Here is a 24,131-nt window from a genome sequence, read left to right as displayed (position 1 = left end):
TTTGTAGGATTTCTTTTGATTCCTTGCATTTTAAAAAGTAAATCCATGTTTTCCTAGAGAAGTCATCTATGAACAAGATATAATACCAAAATCCTCCAAGAGAAGGAACAAACATAGGTCCACATAAATCTGAATTAATTAATTCTAGTGCATTATTTGTTTTCCTAGTACTATCATGAAAGGGAGTTCTGGTGCTTTTACCTAGAGCACACCCTTTGCAAATACAATACTAGGGTGGTCTTTATTTAATTTGAGTAATCCAATAACCATCTTTTCCATAGTTGATAAAATTTTAAAATTTAGATGCCCTAATCTTTTGTGCCATATTTCATTTGAATCTTCAACTTCGTGGACTAGGGCTTAAATGGATCGACTAGATTCTATATTCAATTCATACAAATATCCCTTTCTTTGACCAATTAACTTTGCTTTCTTGATGGAAGAGTTCTTGGCCACGAATGCAACATTGTGTCCATCATCTTCAAGTGTTGTAATTGAGATTAGGTTTCTTTTAATCCCTAGTACATAGAATACACCTTTAAGAAGAAGAGTATTTCCTGATTTTAGTTTCAAAGTACAATTTCCAATTCCTTCAACGGAGTGTGCTGAGTTATCACCAATGGTAACTTCACCATTAACCTTCTCTGATAAAGAATCTAGAGTTTCTTTGTATCCCGTTATATGTCTAGAAGATCCACTATCAATTACCCATGCTTTATTTGAAATTTCATTTGATAGAGAGGAATACAAAACACGGTTCTCAGGATCATAAGTATCTTCTTCTCTGATGATATTTGTATAATTTGCATGTTGTTTGGAATTTTCAGGACAATTAGATCTATAGTGTCCAAATTTTTCACATTTGAAACACTTTATTTTAGATAGATCTTTCTTGGGCTTTCCATTCTTTTGATTTCCCTTTTTCTTCTTGAAATGCTTCTTCTTGCCTTTATAGGAGTTTGTATTAAGAACGTGAAGTTCTTCATCTTATACTTTTGGTTTCCCTCCTTTCTTTAGTTTTCTAGATTCCTCTTGAAGACAATCATTCTTGAGTTTGTTAATGTTCAGGAGCTGATCTCTGGCACTTCTTCCTTGTGCAAATGTCTCCCATGAATCTGGCAATCCATCTATAGCCATAAGTGTTAATTTTGTGTCACTAATAAAGGTTCCTATGTTTGATAGTTCATATCTAATGCCGACAACTCTTAAGAAGTAAGAACTTATCGATTCTCCTTTCTTTATCTGAATATGATTTAGTTGTCTTTTTAGTGCAAGAACCCTGGTTACATTGTTTACTTCATAGGCATTTCGTAATGCATTCATTATATCAAAGGCAGTTTGATGTTTTGTAAGCATAGGTACAATATCATTTTTAACTCCATCTAAGATGATTTGAATAGCTTTTCTATTTCCTCTACTCCAGATAGATTTGTGAGGTTTCAACTAGGGGTTGTTTGGATGCTCCATCAATGAAATGTTTTACATTGTTCTCTTCAAGAATCATCATGATTCTAAACTTCCAGGCTTCAAAGTGCTCTTTCCTATCAAACCTGTCCTCAAGTCTGATTGTGTAAGCCATGGAAGATAGAAGATTGTTGCTTGATGTGTACAAAGTCTGATTACTGAAATTTAGCAGAGCCTAAGTTCGATTACCAGAGCTCTGATACCATGTAAAGTTTCTGCTAAATCCTTATCTCTTAATCAGACTTTTAATCCAATCTTATATGCTGAGAATGATCTTTTAAGTAGTATGAATATTGACGAAATTAGTGCTTATCATAATGCAGATACAATACTGAATATTTAACCTTCTATTGTGATAGAGAATCTCAGATATAAATTGCAGGATATAAAATGCTTATAGGAGCAGACTGCTGTAACTGTGTGTCCTATAATCTGCATTTACAACCTACTTATATATCCTTTCTAAAGGGTATGTCCCTCAAGGGACATAACCCTTTCTAACTAGGCACCTATAGGAGAGATATATATATCATTAAATGCCAACACTAGAGATATATCACTATTACGAGGAAGTACGATTTGTACTGTCAGACCTGTAGGTTTATCTTGGTTAATATTCTTAACAGAGCTCATATTTATTAATTAATTATTAAAGTCACATTATTATAATGAAATTTTATTATAATAATGTCATTAAAAGATATTAATTAGAAAGAGTTGTCTTGGTAAAGTTTTTGGAATTGAGTTCTTTTGGGAAACTTTTGTCAATGAGGGATTATAAATACGAGCTCATTTCATTGGAAAAAGCATTGGATTGATTATCTTATTTGCTTTTGTTGTCTTGGTGACATTTCTGAGATTCTGATTTTTTATGCCCTTACTGAGGTATAAAGGTTTGGAGTTTTGAGTCCTGCACTAATTCCACAGCTGAAGTATTGTGGATCAATTTCTAAAATTGCATCTTACAAATTGTGCTGAGGTAAACAATTTGCTAATTTCTCCTACTGTTCCATATTGTGCCTAAGGAGATTTTATTGCTGAAGTTGATTGACTGCATTTGTGAGGGAACTGGAGACATTATTGATACCTGCATTCAATGACAGAAGGATGGTTTGGAATTACACAGGCTGTTGTCCGTCTAATTGCAGTGATTTCCCATTATTAAAACGTTCCAGTCTATATTGTGACCCGCGTGATGGCTAGCGTCTTGCTCTCAAAGCCTGCGATTATTCCCAGGTATTTGCATTCATTGTTGGGGTTGGAAAATACAATAATCAGGCCTGCAATTTTCTTCTGGATCCATGCGGCTGACATTCAGGCTTTGCAGTTTGATTTAATTCAGACTGTAGCTGCCCAGATTTGACCTGCAATCACAAACCAGGTCAGCCCAATTACTTTATGTGCCCTGCGAACTGGAAAATAAGGCTGTGTCTGATCTCCATAATACTTGCAATCACACTTGCTGGAGCACCTTTGGGTTGTGATTCTTGCCTGAGGGCCTGCACTTGATTTGTATGTCTTGCAATTTAATTTTGGAGACCAGCGTTGGGTGGCAAGAAGGCCTCTTAGTGTCATCTTTGGGCGAAGTCTGTTCACAAGAGGCCGGCATTTATATTATTGGTTGTCACAGCTAATCACCAGGTCCAGTTTATATAAAATTGAATTAATGTATTTTGTATTTCAGCCTGTAGCCAATTAAATAGATTACATTTTATCTCTATTAAGAGCCTGTAAGCAAATTCAGGAGACTGGAATAATAAACTGCAAGTTGGTGTTTAGTAAGTTGAATTGTTTTAATCATTTCAATTTTTAGGCTTCACCTAGCTCTATCTCTGCATCATTCCTGTCCCATATGGGTCCCTAGGCCAGGTTCAGTGTGTAGTATCTATCGGCGAGGTCAGTGCGCATGATGGTGCAGAAAAAGCATAGGCCTGCGCCTTAGTCTGCATGCACAGGCATTGAGAAAGAGAGCCTTTTCCTTTCCTCATCCCGTAATAAGAATCAGGAATGCTGTTGATACGTATGTGATGATAATAGACGTGAGCTCCATGTCCTATTCGGGTTTAAAAACAAACACCCACTCCGTGCAATCCCTGTGAACTGCGCGAGAATCCAAATGATCCCTACGGGGAATCAATTGATTTGAAAGTAATACTCGTCAAGCTGCCCTACCCCTACTATTATAAGGTAAGGCATCTTGATGGATGGAGAATTGCATAATTCTGGTGTTCCACCCAGTTCCAATTTGGAGGGCATAGGGATCTTGAGGGCATAGGGATCTTGACGTCCTTCTTTATGTGAGACAGAGATATTGACACGGACAATAGTAGCTCTCTGCATTTCTCTGTATCCTCTGGTCGCCCCTTTAGAATAGTAGGGAGCCCCTTTAGAATAGTAGGGCTGCTGCACTTGGTTCGCAGCTGCAAATATATGAGGCAGGCTGATTGTCCAGCCTGTCCCTACTATTCTAATGGCCTCCCTGCTTATGTTGCCTAACTGAAAGTAGCAATCGCGCCAGCAAAGATAGAGACAACGAAGGAAAAGACAGCTATAGAGGTGCCAGGGGCCCCTACTCTATCTATGGCAAGGGTGGCAAAGGCAGAGCCAGGTGTTCCATATTGCCGACCGCTGTAGCAAAGCATGGGCATAGGTGGTTGAACAAGGTGGTTGACCGAGTATATGTTCTTTACCTAGCAGCAGTTGAAGCAGATACAGATCGACAATCCATATAAAGATCAAGACCCAGATAAAGATCCATATCGAGAGGCATCAAAGGTAGCAGCATAACCAGGGTAGCATAACGAACCCGCCATGCACCCTACAATTTTATGGGCGCACGGTCATAGGTAGAGCTTGTAGCCGGGGTTCGGAACCTGTTGATTCACCCTACTATCTATAGGCGAACCAATAGAACAATTTGAGTTATAGTTGTAGCGGGAGAAGCAGAGGTAGCCTACTATTTATAAGGCACACTACAGCAGAGGGAGCAAGGGCAGAATTGGAAAAGGGCCCCTACCATTAGAATTGGCACACACTTTATGCTTGGCCCTTTAGGCCTATAATCCATTTAAGCCCTACTATTCGCCAGGGGGTGAGTGGGAGGCCCTTAAAATAGTAGGGGGCAGGGTGTTCATGGGGAATCAGCCTTCAACATGGCATCAGCCTGCGGCTAACCCTAAGGTTCCGACATTTTTCACCCTGCTTCCGTAATGGCAGTGGATATAGTTGCTGCCGGCAATAAATAATAGGCCGCTGTTCTTGACCATGTCACGTGTAGAGTGGTAATTGACTCCCTACAATTTCTATAGGTACAGTAATATGATGCATCCATCCGATGAGTTCAATTTATCTATAGGGGGGGAAGGGCAATCCGATACCGATACAATAGGCAATGAATGATAGATAGGGGCCCAACTAAACTATATCCATAGCTGCCCCACCCCCAAATAGATTCTCCATCTATTGGAGACCTCGGGAGAGGCCATAGAATTGTAGGGGGTGCTTAGTAGGTCAGATTGCCTACCATTTTAAGGGAGACAGGAATGAGCAGTTATTGAGCCTTAATGATAATAATACACAACAACCCATTCTTTCTTTTACCCGGTAAGGGTAGTCCCAAGATCTTCCGGTTCGGGCACCAATAATATAGAAGGGGCTTCGGCCGAAAGGGAAGGTACGATTATTGAAATATAGGAAGCCATAAAATTATAGGCAACCCCATTATTCTTTTAGCCAGGCCTCCCCCCTAATATCTATAGGGCGGTTCGGGCCTCGGTGCCCTTACCATCAGGGGCGGGGAAAGGACTATTATTTACAGTAAGGAATGTTCCAGCTTCCCTACCAGTTTTCCTTGGGCAATTCGGCGGTTCCCTCACCTTCATTCATTCAGTCAGCTCTTAGGCTTGGGAGCCTTATAGATAGTAGTCAGGTTTTCCGCAATTGCTCCCACCAAATGTTGAATATTGTGACAACCTCGAATGAGAGTAGCCTTCGCAACTCCTAAAGATCCCTCCTCAAATTCTGAACTGTAATAACCCTGAACTGGCTATAGCTTAATTAGACATCAGAATGCTGACTGATAGTTTTTTCTCAGTATGTTTAGCTTGGAAATTCATAAATATTCAGATCAATGCGATGCTATTTTCCAACTAATTCAATTTCAAACTTCACACACACAACTCGGTTTTAGGCAAGCTAGTAAACGATTCTGTGAGAATCTGTTCTTCTGTTCAAATCAATCTTTCAATACATGGATTTGTTTTCTTCTTTTAATATAGCTAAAAAAAAGTCCGATGGTGAAGCCTAAAAATTGAAATGATTAAAAAAATTCAACTTACTAAACACCAACTTGCAGTTTATTATTCCAGTCTCCTGAATTTGCTTACAGGCTCTTAATAGAGATAAAATGTAATCTATTTAATTGGCTACAGGCTGAAATACAAAATACATGAATTCAATTTTATATAAACTGGACCTGGTGATTAGCTGTGGCAACCAATAATATAAATGCCAGCCTCTTGTGAACAGACTTCGCCCAAAGATTACTATATCCACTCTTAAGCCTAGTGTGTCCCTACTATTCTATGGGCACTGATCCCACCCAACCCCTACCATTTTATAGGCATTCTCCAGTAGTTGGTGACCAATAATAGTACACCCAACAAGATGGTTCCAATATCCCACATTACTACTTATCGGTGGGCAGCTATAACATGCTGCTCTAACCGTGGGTGAGGACTACCTGGGATAATGAGGACTACCTAATCTGCTAGAACTAGTGATGCACCGTGGGATAATGCCACTACAATTATACCACCCACTGCTTTCTGCCTTACCGATAGAACATACTGGCTCTACCTCTAACTAGTTAGTGCGGGGAAGATAACGTGTCATGTAAGCATCTTTTGGGGGCCATAGAAATCCCCGTAGCTCATTCTGAAATGCAATCTGCCCCTCTGCCCCACCCCATAGAGTTGTAGGGCCAATGTCCACTAACTGCACCAGGATCCCTTTGGGTATAGCCGGATACCCCCCGAGGGGGAAGCAGAGGCCTGCATAAAGATTGTCTTGCCCGTTCCAGCAATCAACAATATACTACCTTTACTTCCCACCAGCCTTAAGACGTGGGTCCCTCCCTTTAGAATAGTAGGGCGCCCGTAGGGGCCCTTTAAGGTTCTGGGGCCATGCAGAGTTGTTCTAAGCGAGAAACGATACCCGGATCCTCCATTTATGCTCTATCCCTAGGAGGATGCGCTGCTGCTTATGCAGAAAGGCTGGCATGTAACTATCCTCGTGTGGATGCCCACTGTTTCTATAGGCACTCCAATATTGTGTTTTATTTGTCCAAGATCTATTATGATTGAACCCAAATAATAAATTAGATTTGTTATGACAGATAATTATGAATATATGTTCTTTAACCCTAGTAATGGTTGATCTTATGAACTTGATCTTCAATATTTGTCTAACATGATTGTAGGATCTCAAAAAGGATTTATCTTTGCTTTACATCCTTTCAGGTAAAGTTATATCTCTAACATTACTATGTTCCCTATTTTATTGAAATTGTAATTATAGGGAAAAATATAGAGCAATCCAGAAAGGGAACATTATACAATTTATATGACTTCATCCTATATTATAATTCCTATGGTAAAACAAAAATGCCAAAAATCCATGGGAGATCTCAACTGCCATCAAACTTCAAACTTACCATGGTCAGTTGATTATAGAAACTAACCAGTTTCATCACATAGAAGCAAATTTAGACTCATCCACAAAGACATTTATTTGATTAAAAAAGAGCTAGGCGGAAGTTTAAAAATTTGTATTTAACATGATTTACACAGAAACACCTATAGGCTACTATAGTAGGATTAAAAAGCTACCTATGGGAGCGTGCACGACTGTTATATTCTTCAAGTTTCTTTCTTACCTGCAAATCCAAGCATCATCACATTAAAAAGAGGTATATTAATTGTAGATTCACACAATAAAATACTTTTGGCATTATTAAAGACAGCTTACACCACTATTCAATCTAAGACCAATAAAGACATATATTAATTCTTACATGACATCACCTTGGGGTCTTGCATCGCCAATTTGGTTCTCTCCCTTATTCGGGCAATAGTTTCTGCATCGGAGCAAAATCCATTCCAGAAATATACCATGCAAAATGGAGATATTTTCGTACACCAACACAATTCAAAAGACAGACCAAAATGACTCATTTCAGTCACTGATAGATTCTCACAATGGAACTAAGAAGAATCCTCGACAAAGAAAAAAAGAAACCAATTTCATGATGCAGCTCTTCAATACTTAGAGCCAAAGTTATCCAAGCTATGCACTCAATCTACAAAATCATGAAACAAATATAATTTACATTGGAAATTACCTGGACTGTGCTTTTTCCCTTTGTTCCATGCTACCCTTCCTTCATTTGACCTAGTTTTCATTTTTGTTTCATTAAGCCTAGAATCTCTTTCTTTTAGATCATCTATAGAAACCTGCTCCAGTGAGCTCTGCAATTCATTGGTATAATTCATCTTCTCTTCTTGTAAATCAGGTAGGGTCTTATCCAGTTCCAAACTTGTAGCAACACACTTCACGACAAAAGGTCTTTGAATTATTGTATACCCAGATTTGGAGGCTCTCAGGCCTGCTAGTTGCAATCCAGTATTCCATCTCGAAGAAAGTTTGTCATTCCTTAGGCGCACAAACTTTGGTAACTTTCTGCCATTATACACAGGACACAAGAACTTCACAACCTCACAATTCTGGAAGGATGATTGCAAGGTGACAGCATCTGTCCAGTAAATTTCACAAATATGGTTAGCCAAACTGCACAAAGAGTTTTCTAATTGAATTTATGTATGTGTGTGTGTGTGTCTATATGTAAGTATATATGTGTGGGTGACCAAATATATGTATGTGTGTGTGTGTGTGTGTCTGTATGTACATCTCAGTGTATTTCTGTCAGTATGTATGTATGTATGTCCTTGTATGTGGGTATGTATGTATATACGAGTGTGTTTCTGTATGTATGTCAGTATATGTGTATCTATAAAGAATTACAATTTCATTAAAAATAATAAGTTAATAACAATATAATAGAACACCTGAAAGGTTGTGAATAGGTTATATATAACCAAACAATGTATACTCCACTCAGACTAGACTAGACAGAATATAGGAAAGATTATGGATAGGGTGAACTAGTATTAGACTATATATTACATTTAAGGCATTATATTGTATTATTCTCAGATATATAGAATAGAGTTGTGAATAAAGTGAAGTGGTGATGAAATATACAAAGAATTAAATATCCATAAAAAGACAATATTTAGAATAATTTGAATAAGATTTTCTATAGACAGTAAGTTGCACCAGAATGTTTAAGAGATTAAAGAAAACACAAAAAATAGGACACACAGTGAATGCATGACAGTTTATAATATATATGTATGATGAAGTGACAATTAAAGATACAAAACAAGTGATTAAGGAACATGTGCAGAGTAGGCTATATAAGGAGGGTCAGAAAAAATACAAGAAGCAATATTCCAACACTCACACACGAAAGCTCTTTGACCTGTATACTCCAAAGCTGTAATGTAAACTTCACTTGAACATGAACTGTTATTCTTGTTGTGGATTTCATTTTGATTTTGTTTTGTCCGTTTGCTTTTTGCATCAGCATTCCAGATCACATTCTGTGATCCATCATCAGGATGATTAGAGAGCTTAAGGTGTAAAAAGTGTGATCCAAAACGTTGATGCAAAAAATATATACACAACCAAATCCAGAAACAGCAACAAGATAAATTTAATGAACTGTTATTGTTCTACTGGTATAATACAAATGGAAGCTCTTAGGAGGAACGAATATCACTTAACACAGAGAAATTACAGTGCTGAAAATTAAAGGAGAAAAAACATGAAAACTCAGAAAAACAAATCCCCTAGGGATAATACTCAGTTTGATAGCAGAAAATGCTTCACAATAACTAGTCACTTTAGAACTTTACAAATAATCTCTGTTTTTCCTATTTCAAATTGCCTGACACTTTGGGCTTATGTCCCTCTTGCACCCCTCATGAAGAAGCCTTTGTGACCTTGGCACACTTTCCCTACATGAAGAGCAGTCTTTCTTTGAGATGTATATCTTCTTCACTTTTAGCACTCCTTGAGCTTGTAAACTCTTTGAACTTCTCTCCACAATCTGCATCTTGAACACATTCCTCTACATAAGCCTCTTGAAGAAAACACAAAAGGGGGTCAACCAAAATAATATAAAATTATTTTACAGTTCTTAAACATCTTGGGAAGGGTGCCAAAATTTGAAGGGGGTCAGCATATTAAAATAAATTTTGTTTATTTTGATATTTAATCAACTTGAATGATGTAATCTGACGTTGCATAAAATCTGCTCTTTTGACATCAACAACAATTAATCTAACAATCTCCCCCTTTGTAATTGATGGCAGCCTCATACTCTTTAGATTGCAACTCTCTGAGTAAGTGCTCCCCCTTACTGAAAAGCCCCCCCTAACTTGACTTCTCCCCTTTTGATATCAATGGCAAAGAGTATCTAGGGCTAATTGAATAAGATAGTGAATAGATCCCTCAGAACTAAAGCTTCTTGTGAAAAACTTAGCAAATGGATGAGAGTGACACAACTCTCAATATGTCTCTTAGGTACTCAAAGGTCTCTTTTGAAAGAGGCTTTGTAGAAATGTCGGTGATCAGCTCCTTTCTACCAACATATTCCAACTTAACTTGTTGCTCAAGTACTTGCTCTTTAAGTAATATACTTGATAAGAATGTGCATTGTCCTAGAGTGCATAAGTGGTTTCTTTAAAAATTTCATGGCACTTGTATTTGTTGCAGAGTATGGGAATAGGGTGCTCATACTCAACTTTAATATCATTAATATCATTTTCGTCCATAAAACTCGTGTAGAATATGTTGCTGCTGCTATTATTCTGCCTCTTGTAGATAGTGAGACTAATGCTTGTTTCATGCCATTCCAGATCAATGAGGCCCTGCAGCAGGTTCACTCAACAGCGTTACTTAGAGATGGCCCAAGGATCGCAGTCGCTCTAGTCCATATCCTTCAGTGCTGCACTTCTTCATGCCTAGGAAGGACCCTTAGTCCTTGCCTTGGTAGTTCTTCCTCTTTTGCTTTCTTATTTTCTTTTCCCCAAACACCATTTGGTGCTCCTGATGTTGGTTTTTGCCTTGTCTGTATTCTTTCATTCCTTTAGACCCTTTTGTTGGTCTCTTGTTGGACATTAATAAATTCATCTTATCTTATCTTGTTAAGCCAGGATATAAGACAACTGCCAAGGAAGAATACGTCTCCACAGGTGCTTTTTCTATCATCAATATTGCAAGCCCAATCGACATCCATGTATGATGTAAAACTGAAATTATTACTTGTATATGACAATTCAAAATCCATAGCCCCCTCCAAATATTTCAATATTCTCTTGACTAGATTAACATGGCTTGCCTTTGAAACTGTCTGAAATCATACTACTAAAGAAACTCCTTGCATAATGGTGGGATTCTAACTTTTAGCTATGGAAGACTTTTAATCATGGATCTATACAAGGTTTGATTTGCAGTGGGAGATTCATCATCTTTGCTCAAGTTGCAACCAGCAACCATGGGAGTACTCATCGAATTACACTTAACTTCTTCAACGTTTCTATAACAAATTTGGTTTCAGAAATGAAGATTCCTTTATCTAAGGGGGGAATTTACAAATCATCAAACAAAGATAGCTCACCTAGCATTGAAATCTCAAATTCCTTTTGAATGATTGAAGCAAAATCTTGGCACATTGCATCACTTTTACCTCCAAAAATGATGTCATCGACATATGCTACAACAATCGATTATGTATCTCCTTCACTCTTGATATACAGATAACTACCTGTCATTCCTCTTCTTAAACATTGTCCGTGAAAATATTTGTCTAACCTTGAGTACCAAGCCCTTAGAGCTCGCTTTAGTCCATATAGATCTTTCTTAAGTCTACACACATAATCCTCAATCTCTGATAGAACAAATCCTTCAGGTCATTCAATATACACTTCTTCAATATTTCCATTTAGAAAAGTTGATTTGATGTCCATCTAATACACTTTGAAATTCTTGAAACTTTCAAGAGCTAGGAACATTCTAATGGTTTATAATCTTGCAACATGAGTAGATGTTTCCTCAAAGTCGATTCATTCAAATTATGCAATTCCTTTGTGCGCAAGCCTTGATTTATTCCTTGCAACTTCTCAATCTTCATTTTGCTTGTTACAAAACACCCACTTGATCCCAATAATATTCTCATCCTTAGACCTTGGGAAAAGCTCCCAAGTCTCATTCTTCTTGATTTGATCCAATTCTTCCTCCATAGACTTGATCCAATGTTTGCCTTCACTTACTTTTGAAAAGTAATTTGGCTCAATTTTCAAAAGCAAACATAAATTTGCATTTTAAGCCCTATTTGCAAATCTTTGTCTCATTTGAATCAATGTCTTTGCCACTGATAATCAAGTCCTCAAGAGAGTTATTTTAAACAAAGTGGGATAGTGTTTTGGGTTGTGCCTTTGATGAAGTTATTGCATTACCTTGTTCCTCTTCTTCAATTCTGCATCTAGTTTTTGTCTCTTGCAAGAACACCTACTGGTTCCAACTCTGGCAAACACCAAATTGCTTTATTTTTCAGATGTTTGACATTTTGTCAAACACGTTGCATGAAACCTTTTTCTCATTGTCATTTATTTTTAGATTGCTGTTGCTTGCTTGAAATGGTTTTGAATGTGGTTTAGATGCTTGCGAATGATTATTAAAAAATCCAGGCAAAGAACTAGAATGCCAAAGCAAATCCTTTTTATTTTTTTGAATGCAAACATATGGTTTCTACATGTAAAATGTACATCTACAGCCAAAGGGCATTTTCACAAACACTTGGCGTGTCAACTCCAAACTTTCTTTAATTGAAAGAGATACAAGCAATAACAATGTAAATACTTTCATATATGAAGAATGGAAACCTGGAATGAACTGCAGGTCTGAAAACTATTATGACAAACAAAATTGGAACTGCAAACCGGCAATTAAAGTCCCATAAATATTCTCCAACAAGTATGTAATCTGCACTTGACAAACTTTAACCATTGCTTGATATAAACCCCACGTGTCAAGAGGAAATTACTGTAGCAGCTACTATTTGAAATACTGTAGCATCACTATTTATGGGTACTGCAGCAGCTATTGAATAGTTAAATCTGATATAGAACAGCTGCCAAGAATGAATCTCTAGGTCTAGTGTAGATATACCTTCCAATCCTTCAAACCCTAGATGAAAGAATTCACTTTTAAGCACGAAAAGAATTCCTCGATGGAGCTCACTTGAAGGCCAAATTTGCTGGATATTTCAGCAACTCAAATGGCTGCAGAAACATGGAAGAATTCTCAATTCTTCAAGCAAATGCTGAAACCCTTGGAAACTCCAAGTCTTCACAAAAACACAAGAAAAATTCATCTATTGCAATATGAAATCATTTCCATGAAGAGCCTTTATATGTTTTCTCCCACTTGGTTCTATTTGCTTCACGTGCACTTCAAATCATTTAAAATGACATGAAGTCTTTTTTTCCAACTTTATTGAATGCTTTAATAAATGGACCCTCAAAAGTAATGTTTTCAATAATCATTTAAAACATACTTTATATTTTCTTGTTGACAATATAAAGTACATTAATAAATGGGCTACAAATATTAAAATCATTAATTGCACTTAAAGTCACTTAAATGAAGGGTCATGGCTCAACTGAATATAAAGTGCCCATGAAACTTCATATTATGCATTTAAAGATTAATAATTAATAATTTAATAAAGTGTTACTTTATTAATAATTAGAATACCATAACTCCATAAATACTCATTATTTCTCAATTTTATCTAAACCAAGGAGTCAACCACTACATCCTCTATCAGTATGACTGTCTTACTAAAAATAGAAAGGACCCTTCTCAATCAACCCAGGTGTACTATAAATAGTAAGAGCCAAACGAAGACCAAATTGGAACATATGGAATCTTAGAGAAGATAAGAACCTCCATTTAAAAAACCTCTACCTCAAAAATCCCTCTATCCAAAATAATTAGACTACGAGGGACACAATAATAGGCTAATCCTTAAAACTCCAATGCTCATGAAAATGGGGACATTGCATCTCTTCTTTGCATGTTTCTTCCTTCTAATAATCAGTCTCTTTTATTATCTCCTTATGATGCCTTTCTTCATCAACTCTCGTAGTTGCACTTTCAACAACTATGTAATCTCTCGTTATAGCATTTATATGCTTTGATTCTTGTGGAATGTCCAAGGAAAATATCTTCATCATATCTGAACTAAGATTTACCCAGAACTTCTTTATCCCTCCTTAAATAGCATTAACTTCCGAAAACCTTGAAATACTTTACTGATGCAAGACTTTCCTTCAAAAGTTCATCCGAAATCTTATTTTTACTTTGATTTGAGCTTGATTGGAAATGTATACAGCTGTATGAACCGCTTCTTTCCAAAACATGTCCACTAGTTTGAATTGAGCATGGTTCTTGCCAAAGCTTATATGGTTTTACTCTTTCTCTACACTACTCCATTTGGTCATGAAGTTCATGCAATTGAATATCATCTCCATATGCCATGCCTTTCATAGTGTTCTTCAAACACATTTGATGTAAATTCTCCTCGTTTATCGAACCTAAGGCACTTGAGCTTCAGCTCAGCTCAAGTTTCAATCTCTACTAAGTCTTTGAATACCTTAAACCTTCTATAATGCGTTTTTTTTTAAGAGATGCTACCAATGTCATCCTAGAATAATCATCAATTAACAACATGAAATGGCACTCACCTCGTAAGATTTTGGCCCTTGTGGGCCCACAGAAATTAGTGTCACTAAGTTCCAAAGGATTTGATGTAGAAAATTCATTCGATTTTAAAATTGCTATTGTTCCTTTGCCATATTGACACTATTTGCAAATAGTATTTGATGGCTTCGTTATATTTGGCATGTCTCTTGCAGCTTGATTTTTGCTATTCTTTGTAATATTTTCAAAATTTAGGAGTAAAAATCTCTTGTGCCACAGCCAACTCTCACTTTCTTGCCCCATGTCACAATCTTCACTTTTGATTTCATTGAGAATGTAGAGCTTTCCATATGTTATGTAGGCATTGGCTATCAGTTTTCTATCATTCATAATTTTGCATCCTCTAGAATGAAATGTAAAGAGTGCTCTTTCTCGCACATTTGACTCACATTCATTAGATTATGCTTTAGTCCTTCAACATATAAAACATCTTTTGTTTTGGTTCTTCCATTGTCCAAACTAAATGTACCTTTGCCTATTATGTTTGTTGTAGCATTGTCTCTGAGTTTTAGCATTCCTTCATTCACCTTCAAAGAGAGGCATTTGATGCTGTCGTCAATCATGTGAATTGACCATTTGTTGTCAACATATCATTGGTTTCTCTCATCTTGAGCATGTAAACGGCTTGTACAAGCATATATCTCCCCTTTGTCTCCTACTCCTTCTTCCAAACCTTGTTTGGTTCATTCTTTGTGTCATGAACATCAGCTTTCTTATTTTGTTTTGACAGTATAAAAAAGGTACATGTATAGGACTTAGCTATGTGCCCAAAGTTGTTACACTTATAACATATGATGTTCTGATACATTGAGAGGCAAATGAATTGAAGTTCCTCTCTGCAAATCTATAATCATTTCTAATATGCACTCTAAATTATAATGCTTTGACACCATACTGATTACATGAAAAACAATAGCTACAAAAGGAGTAATTAAAACTAGTAGCGTGTGGCTTTCTTTACGGAATGTCCATTTGGGGTCGTCCTCCTTGGCTATTTGAGATTGCGGAGCTTAATCCTCCTTGTTTTCTTCTTCCTTTACTTCCTTACTTCTCCGTTAGACTTTTTGAGGGCCACAACACAATTTTAGTAAACAATCATCATAGAGTTGGGAGAGATCACAATAGGGGGCTTTACAGTCCAAGAGCAAACACTCGCCCTCTTCGCCCTAGTAGCAGGCACATTGGACATCCACTCGAGTTGGCCTACTTAGATTGTGGTCTTATAGCTGCTATACTTCCTACACCTCCTTCCCTTTCCTTCCCTATAAGATTGCTTGTGAGGTTGCACACAGCTTCATGTTCACATATATGGTTTTTAATTTCAATATAAATATAAGAGATTATATCATTAATACTAACTTATAGTGTGTATGCTAAACATATACCACTAAGTTATTAATGCTATTAGCTGTTTGGTATAATAACTCTAGATCCGATCTATTATAGGTCTGATCTTGGTTGTATATGTTGCTCACAATGATATTTTCCCAATCTAGATTTGTATTCTTTTATTACTAGTTGTAGATGCTTAATATGTGGCGATCCCCTCACTTGCGATCTATATTGATTGTTATACTTTCTCAGTGGATGAAGAGGTATGGCCCTTCCTACAAATACCAGTTTCTAAGTGGTTGTCCCTTACCTTCATGTCTTTTGGCCCTAAATTAATCTTTTGAATGAATCACACCTCTTGGAATTAACCACAGGTTAACTAAACTCCACTGATATTTGTTATTTCTTAATCCACTTGATATGGCATTGACAATTTTGCCTTGTTGCTGACATAGATTGCCAGATTGCAACATCGTCTTGGTGTAGAATCACCAATGGACCATCCATAAGCCAAAACCAATTTGGCATGCATGTAGACTAGGGTGATTGCAATATGGCCCACAGGGTCACTGATTTGTAAGATGTAATAAGATGAAGGAATTTGTAATGCCAAACGAGCCCAAAACTATTCATAAGGACTAATTAAGGATATTTGGTCAACTATGATCAATTGGGTCAAAGTAGTAAGACCAAGGGTAAAACTTCATTATTGAGTCAATTTTGGCATATGCATGGAAAATCTAAGCAATTTGAGGTCATAGGATGGCCATAAGGTCAAATGCTAAAAGTTGTAAAAGTTGTCACAATGTTGTTATGACACCTTTGCATTTTGTTAATGCCTAAGAGCAACTTTTTTATCAACAGTCATTTGATTCAAAAAGTAATTGGGGATGGTTCAATTAGTTAAATTGAGTCTATTTAAGCCTCATGGGGTCGAGGCAAGTCAAAATGATGAAATTTGGCCACAGCAATAAAGGAGATTTTGGAGTTTTTCCTGCAATTTCATGTGTATTCTGTAAATTGTACGGCTTGTACAGATTGGGAGAGACAATCAACTTGTAGATCCTGATAGCTCTTTGTTTTAGCAAACTTTTGCAATTGGTTTGAAGTCTTTTTGTTTTGATTTGTGCATTTGGCAAACAATTTGCTACTAAGTGGTTTGTAACCCTCACCAACCTAGGGTTTGGTAGAAGAATGAGTTTTAACCTATCATCGTCCAATTAAACATTTTGAAACCGTGAGGGATGATAGGATACTATATGTGCTTTCAGATTTCCAAAATCTCTGACCAGTCTAAAGTATGGCTAATTTTGTGGTCAAGCCCTAGGCCTGGCATTCATATGTGATAGGCCCAAAATGGTTAAGGGGGTGAAGTTGTGAGACAGTGCAATGTAAGGGGTTTGGATGCCAACCATAGTTGATTTTGATATCATTGCATCTAGGACAAGGTGTTCCAAGTGGAATTTAGACAGGAGCAAGTGTTGGTGATAGGGTTGCCTTGCAATTGGAGGCCTAATTGTGCAATTAAATCTATGAGGACAGTGTGCATTGCCCCATCAGGGAAGTTGTTTGAGGTTTGGTTCTGAAATATGTTATAGTGCTCCCAAAAGGATATCTCAAAAGATTGTGTGTTTGGACAAGAGATTAAGAGATCAAAAGCTAAAGGCTAAATACCCATTAGGTAGGACTACTAGAGTTTTAGGCCTTTTGTGAAGCAAGTATCATTAAACAGTTTGTGGGTTAGGATTTGTTGGTCTAGTCCAAGTTCTTTTGATCCAAATCAAATGGAATCCAAACTGTTTGAAGTCTAGGGTAAGCATAAGCCTATAATGTCATCGAAACCCCATAAACAAGTCTGAATGCATAAGAGCATGTGTAGTCAACATGGTGGATTTGTTGAGATCATTGTAGTGTCAAGTAAGGCACTTGTTAGGAGCCTTGGCTGTCCTAAGAAAGCCCTAAAATGTCATTGTGTTTGGAAGAGACAAGGGGAACCATGGTGAGTCAAGTAGGGTCCCTAACCATTAAATGTGGAGCAAGGAAGAGTCTCTTGTCTCGAAGAAGGTAGTGGTCGTGTATTTTGGTGTTTAGGGTTGTTTATCTTCTCCCTCCTCATCACATCAATGGGAAAATCATGAAGTCTTAGGTTAAGACGATTTTCCCTCATGTTGTGTTTACTCATTTATGATGGGGTGTGGACACACAAAGTTGATTGTTGGAGAAGAAAAAGGTAACGAAGTCAAGAAAGGGATATTTCTAGAGATTTGGAAAGGATAGAAAAGAACTAAATAGAAAGAAGAGGCAAACACAACTCGTTTCTTTGAAAGACTATCTAAAGGTTTTAAATATCTTCTAAAACACGAGTTTAAGATGTATGAGCTAGAATGTCAGGGGTTTACAACTTTATGATAAAAAGGCTATTGTTAGAATGTTTTGAAAAAAAAAATTGTAGCATTATTGTATGCTTTTACAATAATATAATGTCGCCATTTTTGCCAACATCAAAGTTTGAGAGATTAGCCTATTACTATGATCCTCGTAGGCTAATTATGATAGATATAGGGCCTTCTAAGGCAGTGGCTTGGCTTGTGAGTGTAATATACCATTTTACTACGCTGAAAGTAAAGAACATATTCTAAGATTATAATTGAATATCATAATAGAATGACATGAAGTAATTTAGAAACAATACATCATACAGAAATAAAACTATTTCTGAATTATACAAGCTATAAATCCAAATTTAAATAACAACTATATCCATTTCATATGAAAAACAACTAAATTAACTTCCATACTGACTTCTACGATTACATTTCTAAAAGAAAAAAATCAATTTAACCATATTTACGACTATACATTTCAAAGTAATATAAAGGTACGTACAAGTAAAAGATTTAGGATTTCATACATGAACTGAAATAACTGACGGTGTGTTATGCAAGCCTTGGCATTTGGCAAAGAGTAGAAGCATTGACATAGGCTTAACCTCCCAACCACGAACCTTGACATATCCCCACACAATCTCTTATGAGCAAGGCCCTCCCTACCCTGGGTTAGGCTTGGGACACCATAGTCTTGCCATCCTAAGCATATTGGTGTTAAGAGTGTCGGCTAAGCAATAGACAAGGCTGAGGAATTCCTCAGTCAACCTTCCCTCTATCAGCTAGCACTCCTGACCTCTAGTGATCATTTGTCGCAAGCATCCCTCTAGTCTACCTTGGCCAAGGACTTAGGTGGGCATTGGACAACCCGATCACCACTGCTCAACTTGACAACCGATTATATCTTGGACAACCATGAGCTGACTTGGACTTAAGCAAGTTCTTCCTTTAAATGTTCTTATAATTAAGACATTGAATAATAGTTTATTTTCTTGCAGGAATACCTCTCCTCTTCACCCATTTACACTTGGCGATACTGACCTTGGGTGCATCCTAGGAGACTGCTAGTAATCATGAGATTCTTATTAATCAGATTTGCTTGTGAGAACCATTCTAAATTTAACCATAGCTGGTAAATATCAAGTACCAGAGAAATCAGAAGATACTTCAAGCTAAAGATATAGCAGATCTTACCCAACATAAAAAATGCTATGCATTAACATTTGCTGAGCATTCCTTTCTAAAGGAATTATAGCAAGTTTGTCCCTACGGGCATACACCCGATTTACATAGATAGGGCCTTGTCATACATAAAGAAAAGAGAGCAGAGCCGATGCTTCTCAGATACGCAATCGAGCTTATGTTACTACTGCATTTCGAAAATGATGAATATAAAAAATAAAAATAAAAAGTTCTTGCATTGAAAAGGCACAGCTTAAAATGCGAATAACTTGTGAATGATACATAACCTAAGAAAAAAAGGAGACGATGCACTCGTTGATGCGATTCCTTAGCAACCACTTTGCATGCTATGGCTTCCACCCGTGCAGCTCAATATTGTAGAAATTAGTGTGGTATTATACTCCAGATCTACAGATGAAAAGGTGAGAGGATACTTGGTTTATAGAGCAATCACATACAAGAATGAGAAAACATGAGAATACTCCTTCAGCCGCGGGGAAGAGAGATATAGCCTCCCGCTTCTAGTTACAAGAAGGAGCTCGATATCAATTACAAGAACTCCATAAATTCAAATTTAAAAATTGATGCCGATAAGAGGGTGGTAACGCTCATTGTTTTGGAGTCATAATAAAGCATAAAGTTTATATTTTTTCCATGGTTTTAAACAAATATATATATTTATATACGTATATAAATATAAATTATACATATAAATATTATGTCATCAAGCTATTGAATTCTATCTATAATTGTACCTTCATATACATATATCTATACACACATATAATTTTGAGAGAGTACGTATAATTACTTTTTATCATTATATGCTCTCTAAATACGCATATATATATATATATATATATTCATAGATATTATCAGAGCATCATGGTGGCATCATATACATACATACATATCTATGTGTGTGTGTGTAAAGTTTGTAATGTTGATCACATCCATAGTCTCAAATAAAAGAGAGGTAATAGTTATTTTCATGATATTAAATATTTTATATTTCTCTTGTTATGTAAATTGACCAAGTAGCTCATGATTGTCCAAGGTATACTCCGTTACCTAGCCGTTAAATCCTTTGTCAAGGTAGTTAGAGCCCATACTTGATGGTCTGACGATGGACTAAATTGGTGCCCCATTCCTTGAATCTCGTTTAGCAATGCTTTACCCCCCCCCCCCCCCGCTTCGTCTGCTCTTGCAACCAAGAATGCATATTCCACAATAATAACATGTTTCTCCATTTAAATTGAAATATCAAGAGAACGAAATAACTGATAACTGTCACAACAGCTAACACTACTAACCTTTATTTTAAACTATGAGCATTCATTTTTGTCGAAATAACAGTAATTAACTAACAAGTCATTTCCACATGAATCAATTCGGTTAATCATAATTACCATTTCACAAGATCATGATATTCAAGAGTATCTAACTAACCATTACAATGGCTATAATATTATTTTAAAAGATCAAAATTTTGGGATGTAGCAGTGAGGGTCTTGTCTTCTCCACAATTCAGTAAGCTATAGGCTGGTCTTTGTTTGGCTCAAATTGGACTTCATTTGGGCTTACTTTTGTGTACTTACTATTTATGGTAAGTCAGGTTTTGATTGAGATGGACCCTTTCTATTTTTGGAAAGTGCATTTGGTCACATGGAGAAATAATAGGTGTGACTTCTGTTTCAGACAGCATATTTTAAAAATATGTATTTTGGGAGTTATTATTATTTTAGTGGCCAAATTATTATTAAATTATTCAATGGGAGCTTTTTATTCAAAGGTGTATTGATGAAGGCTCTTTAATGAAAAGTGTGTGGAAGAAAGCCAAATTTCTTTACAAAAAAGACTTTATGGAGAAAAAGCGTTCATTCTTTGGCTAATTTTTTTTATTATTTGTGAAGTTGTTGAAAGTTTTCAACAAGGGTTTCTTGAGGACTGATTCCTCTCTGATTCACACTTAGAGCCATTGAAAAACATGGTGAATTGTGCTTTGATTATCTGGTAAATTATTTATGATTATTCTGATCACAATCTTGGTGCTGTTGTATACCAAGATTAGTTCTACATTTGCAACGAATTATTCTACTGAATTGGACGTTTGGAATTCTCAACCTTCAAGACTTGTAAATGTGATTTGAGGGTGAGTTTGGCTGCAAATTGGCATTGATAATCATCTGATTTTTGCATTAGCAGGCATTTCTACTCAGCATTTGGCACTGCGATTGGGTGCCAAAAACCCCAATTGGTTTACTGTTTTTTGGACGCCAAGAGGGATGTTTTTGTGTCTCCTTCCCATGTCATTGGATGTGAGTATTTCCTAATGTCATTTGAGTAAAACAGCTGTCATGGCTTTCCTCCTAGCAGCCACAATTTGTCTAGTGTGGAGTGGTCGTTGGATTGCAAATTGGTGCCTTACCTATCAAGTTTCTTTATTATAATTGCCATGTATTTGAGAACTGTTGTAATAATTTGAGAATTCCATAATTGCAAATCATTCACTTTGCTTGACATTTCAATTTCTAATCAATTGCAATAAATTTTATTATCATTGGAGTCACAAGGAGCTGAATATCAAGAGCTGTCTCGTTGATATTTTGTTTTCATAACAACTGTTTGCATTAATGTCTAGCTGTTGTAGGTGCATATTTGCTTTGTGTGTCACATCTATATGCATTTAAAAGGTCAAAAGAATTGTAATGGCACTATAGCAATTTGCCTAGACGCCTTAGTAAACATTTGGAGGTACTTAAATTGCATTTGGCGTAATTTCAAGTAACCACAATCAATCTGAAAATAAGTACAGCAAGATATGGGTTTCATGCTAAGTGTTTGACAAAATGTCAAACATCCAAAAGTGAAGTAATTTGATGTCTGTTGGAGTTAGAACCCGCTGAGGTTCATAGACACTTTATGCTTTCATTGAGCACAGAAAGAGAGTTGACCTATGGAATTGGATGGTTGACAACCTTATTGGGATTTCTCTAATTGTAATTAGCAAATTCCATTGGGTTAAGAATGAGTAAGATTTGGTGGCATCAAATTTCATTGGGAAGAAAATGAAAGAATGCTTTGGGGAAAAATGAAGGGAACTCTGAATCTTAAGGACCCACTGGAAAACAATAAAGTATGTAGTAAAGGTATATGGAGTAGTGATTCCCTTGCTTGGTGTCAGATTCAAGCTCTTGAGATTGAGCCCTACAAAATGTGGCGGTCATGTAATGTAACATCCCCTTTTCCCAGAGCTTAGCTAACAACTAGCATATCATCAAAATACAGTTACTACCTCACACTCATAAGAAGGCAGTTATAACAGTTATTTTACATGTTCACACGAAAGAGACTAACAGTTACAATCAATTTAACTGAAATATCATAACTAATAATTGAAGGCATAATCAAATGAAAGTAAATTGAGCATTTTAAGTTTGCAATACCCTAAATTCTGAAACCCGCCTAGGGCAACATCTACAAAATATTGGATTAGTCCACATATAGCGCTTAGGGCACAAAAGTTATACCACTACATTGTAATAACCAATACCATTTAGGACAACAAAACCACTGTAAAATCCCTTTTCCCATTGCTAATTATGACAATTAAAAGTAAATAAAAGATACATTTATATTCATATTCACATTAATGAAGGGCAGATATAACAACCAAGAAGTAAGCCTATCTCATACATGCAGTTACATTTCATGATCAATTTGTTTTTGATTAGGTAAAACAGGTTTTACAGGGATCCTGAAACCCAAAGTTTAATAACAAAAAGAGCGAGATGAAATTCATGATCAATTTGTTAAATCAACTGGTTTCACTGATTTCCTAATACATTTAAAAGGAAACTGATTTCTAAGCATTGAAGGGAATAACTAATTAAATGTTATTAATCATCTAACATTTCTTCAACTTGAGATTACAAATATCATAAAAGTAAAATACCCGTTACCAGAAAATATTTAAATGCAGATTGTATCTTGTCTTGAGCAAGCCTTGGCATCTGGTGGAGACATTGCCAAGGGCTTAACCTCCCAACCGTGGATCCTTAAGTATCCCCATACAATCTCTATTGAGAAAGGCCCTCCCTACTCTGGGATTTGGCCTAGGACACCACTGTCCAACCATTGAGCATCATGACATTAGAATGTCAACCCACCGCTCGGCTTGGCAACAAGACCTATACAATAGACTACCATGAGTTGACTTAGTTATTTAGATATGAGTATTGTTATTGATTTGTTGTTTTACTTTTTAATGTAGGGATATTCCCATTTACACCCTTCATCTTGACCATGTTGGTCCTCATGGATGGACTCCTGTGCGGTTCTTAAGTGATATATGGTTTATGGAATATAAACGTTGGCATCTTATCATGCCCAATCTGGCCTATGGCATTACAACGAGATTATGATTCCTTTCAGATTATTTCAATGCCATATAGGTGTAGCTCTCATCTCAAGGGTATATCAGCAATACCTCTGTATGTGTTGGCACTCTTTTACACTGAACATATGCACAATTATACTCAAAATGTCATTATAGACATGACCTTTCATAGTAAGATGACTACTACTAATATCAGTTTAACAGAAAGGATATACACAAGCTGAGATCATTCCATTTCGAGACTCAAGAATTAAAGAAATAATGAAGCCCTCATTAATAGGCAAATCGGGTAATTCAAGAGCATAACTTCTATAAGATAAAGAGATTTCAGATCATAATTGCATGACCTGAGAATGGTATAGCTCAATCTAAGAATGCAATTAAATCGGTGTTGAGTATGCCAACTTTCCCTGACAAGTCCG

At 36.5% G+C, this 24,131-nt stretch overlaps 1 protein-coding gene across 1 annotated transcript in view; it reads right to left on the bottom strand.

Moving 5' to 3' along the window:
* LOC149571472 (uncharacterized) overlaps positions 1-24,131 on the bottom strand; it is a 103,161-nt gene that overhangs the window by 70,498 nt on the left and 8,532 nt on the right. Inside the window, exons 2-4 of the mRNA XM_089812986.1 lie at positions 7,865-8,275; positions 7,548-7,600; positions 7,353-7,399 (exon numbers count right to left, since the gene is read on the bottom strand). Coding sequence (XP_089669112.1) covers positions 7,353-7,399; positions 7,548-7,600; positions 7,865-8,275 — 511 coding nt within the window. The remainder of the gene's footprint in view (positions 1-7,352; positions 7,400-7,547; positions 7,601-7,864; positions 8,276-24,131) is intronic.

The sequence above is a fragment of the Cupressus sempervirens genome, chromosome 2, assembly GCF_028749045.1.
Source record: "Cupressus sempervirens isolate cs-2001-9-10 chromosome 2, ASM2874904v1, whole genome shotgun sequence".
Lineage (NCBI taxonomy): Eukaryota > Viridiplantae > Streptophyta > Pinopsida > Cupressales > Cupressaceae > Cupressus > Cupressus sempervirens.
Note: the sequence above shows the minus strand (reverse complement) of the source record. Positions and strands in the feature narration are given on the sequence as shown.